At 45.0% G+C, this 2127-nt stretch overlaps 1 protein-coding gene across 1 annotated transcript; it reads left to right on the top strand.

The window, feature by feature from the left end:
• The first annotated feature begins 303 nt into the window (after positions 1-303).
• On the top strand, positions 304-1913 carry foxq1a (forkhead box Q1a). The gene has a single exon (XM_084327391.1). It carries the CDS (start codon positions 488-490, stop codon positions 1439-1441), a length of 954 nt encoding a protein of 317 aa, XP_084183517.1. The 5' UTR covers positions 304-487; the 3' UTR covers positions 1442-1913.
• The last annotated feature ends 214 nt before the right edge of the window (positions 1914-2127 follow it).

Here is a 2127-nt window from a genome sequence, read left to right as displayed (position 1 = left end):
AATACTCCAAAAGTGTCAACCAGATCAAATTACACAGGTGAGGCTATAGAAATATTGTGTTTTGCTTTAGTCGAGGGGGTTATTATAAGGTTGTTCACCACCACGCTCTGACGCCATTGTCAAATACATTGTAAACATATACTGTTTTTATTGTGGTGTATATCTTTCACCGAATAAGAACAAGATTGTGCAGTGATGATGTTACAAAACATTTGAAATAATCTTTGCTCCGCCCTCTAGGGTTGGTCCTGAGGTGAGTGTGATATAAACTGCTCTGTAGCCGCGCTGTAGGTGAGACGAGCTTGAAGGCTCCCACAGGTGTGACAACGGCGATTGAATCGGATACATAAGGCTACAGTCATTTCGATTGAGATTATTCTGGGCTACTTGCATGGACAATTCCACTCATCTTTGAGACGAAACGCGCTCTACATATCCGCCAACATTGGATATAGAATTATTCAGAGTAGGAGAAATAACAGAAAGCATGAAACTCGAGGTGTTTTGTGGGAGTCACTATGATGTGAAATCTTTGGAACTCAATAGTGATGCCGAGGGCAGCGTGCGCTCTCCTCTCTCCGGCGAGGAGGAGTTGGGTTCGGATGGGGACTGCGTGGCGCACAGCCCGCCACCTGTCACCCCGTGCGCCGACAGCAACAAGGGCAAACCATACACAAGGAGACCAAAGCCCCCGTACTCATACATTGCACTCATCGCCATGGCGATCCGGGACTCCGCATCCGGTCGTCTGACTCTGGCGGAGATAAACGACTACCTGATGAAAAAGTTCCCATTTTTCAGGGGTAGCTACACCGGATGGAGGAACTCGGTTCGACACAACTTATCCCTCAACGACTGCTTTCTGAAGGTGCTCCGGGACCCGTCCAGACCCTGGGGGAAAGACAATTACTGGATGCTTAATCCTCACAGCGAATACACGTTTGCGGACGGTGTGTTCCGACGCAGGAGAAAACGCATCAACAAAAAGGCAGGCAATATTGAGCCAGAGCCTCCCGGACATGGAGAGGAGGCACAACGCACTTTACCCTCTCCAGCCGTCACTAAAACTGAGCCCAGTGCCAAGTTTACTAGTTCATTTGCCATAGACAGTATCCTCAGCAACCCGTTTAAGAGGGAGCAATGCAATGACGATTCCTCGGTCCTCAGGTGGTCGTGCTACGCAAGTCTGATGATGCCTCACCTAAATCCACCTGTCTCCTATCCGCGCGTCCAGTCAATGTTCCACGTGGAGTCCTACGCTGCGCATGCGCTACACGCATACAGCGGTGGGATGCGCTCGACGGGAGACCAGCGCAGAGACAGTCTCGCAGCACCAGAACTGAACTCGTCTTTTCAGATCACTTCTACCCTCCCATTAATGTCACCATCATTATGGGCAGATGTGCACCACCAGCCATTCAAAATCAACAGCGTGTCGTGATGATAGACGCGAGGGGGAGGGAGGGGAAAGATGACTCACCAAACCGTGCACTTTGTATTGCATTGATTCATTAATTTGATACTGTAGCAGTCATCTAAAACAGAACTCGGCTTGTATCGTTTGTGTTGTGATAAGATGTGACACCCATTAGGCATGGTGGAAAGGACGCATTCTCCTTGGTTTGGATAACTGGTCATTTTCATATCATCGACTACATTTTTAGAATTAGGTTATATGAATGACTGTTTGTCATAAAATGTTACTGAATTTGGCTAATCCAAACCATGGCCTTTAAAATACGTGTTTACAATTCCATTAAGTGTATAAGTCTGCTGTTTGTATATGTTTCTCTTTAATTTTTTGTAAAAAATAAATAAAGTTTCACATTCAAATAAAGACTAACTCGTATAGTTTTGTGTATAGTGCACCTCGTGTATATGGCTGCTATTACTCCAAATGATATTCGTGTGTGACTAAATCTACAGTGTTCATGATGTATTTATAGTGTTTATAATTCCGATGATCAAAGTGACATGGAATCATTCTGAAATAGTTGTCCGCATGTGGAGAACTGCATCCAGATCATAAGAGTCATTATTCTGGCCATGTGTTTTACTTTCTCCATTGTTATTAGATTAGATTATCCAAACTACAGTAGACGCCGTTTTTTTATTCTGCACTTATTC

Source organism: Notolepis coatsorum (assembly GCF_963971535.1).
Source record: "Notolepis coatsorum genome assembly, chromosome: 13".
NCBI classification, from domain to species: domain Eukaryota; kingdom Metazoa; phylum Chordata; class Actinopteri; order Aulopiformes; family Paralepididae; genus Notolepis; species Notolepis coatsorum.
This window is presented reverse-complemented; position numbering and strand designations above follow the sequence as displayed.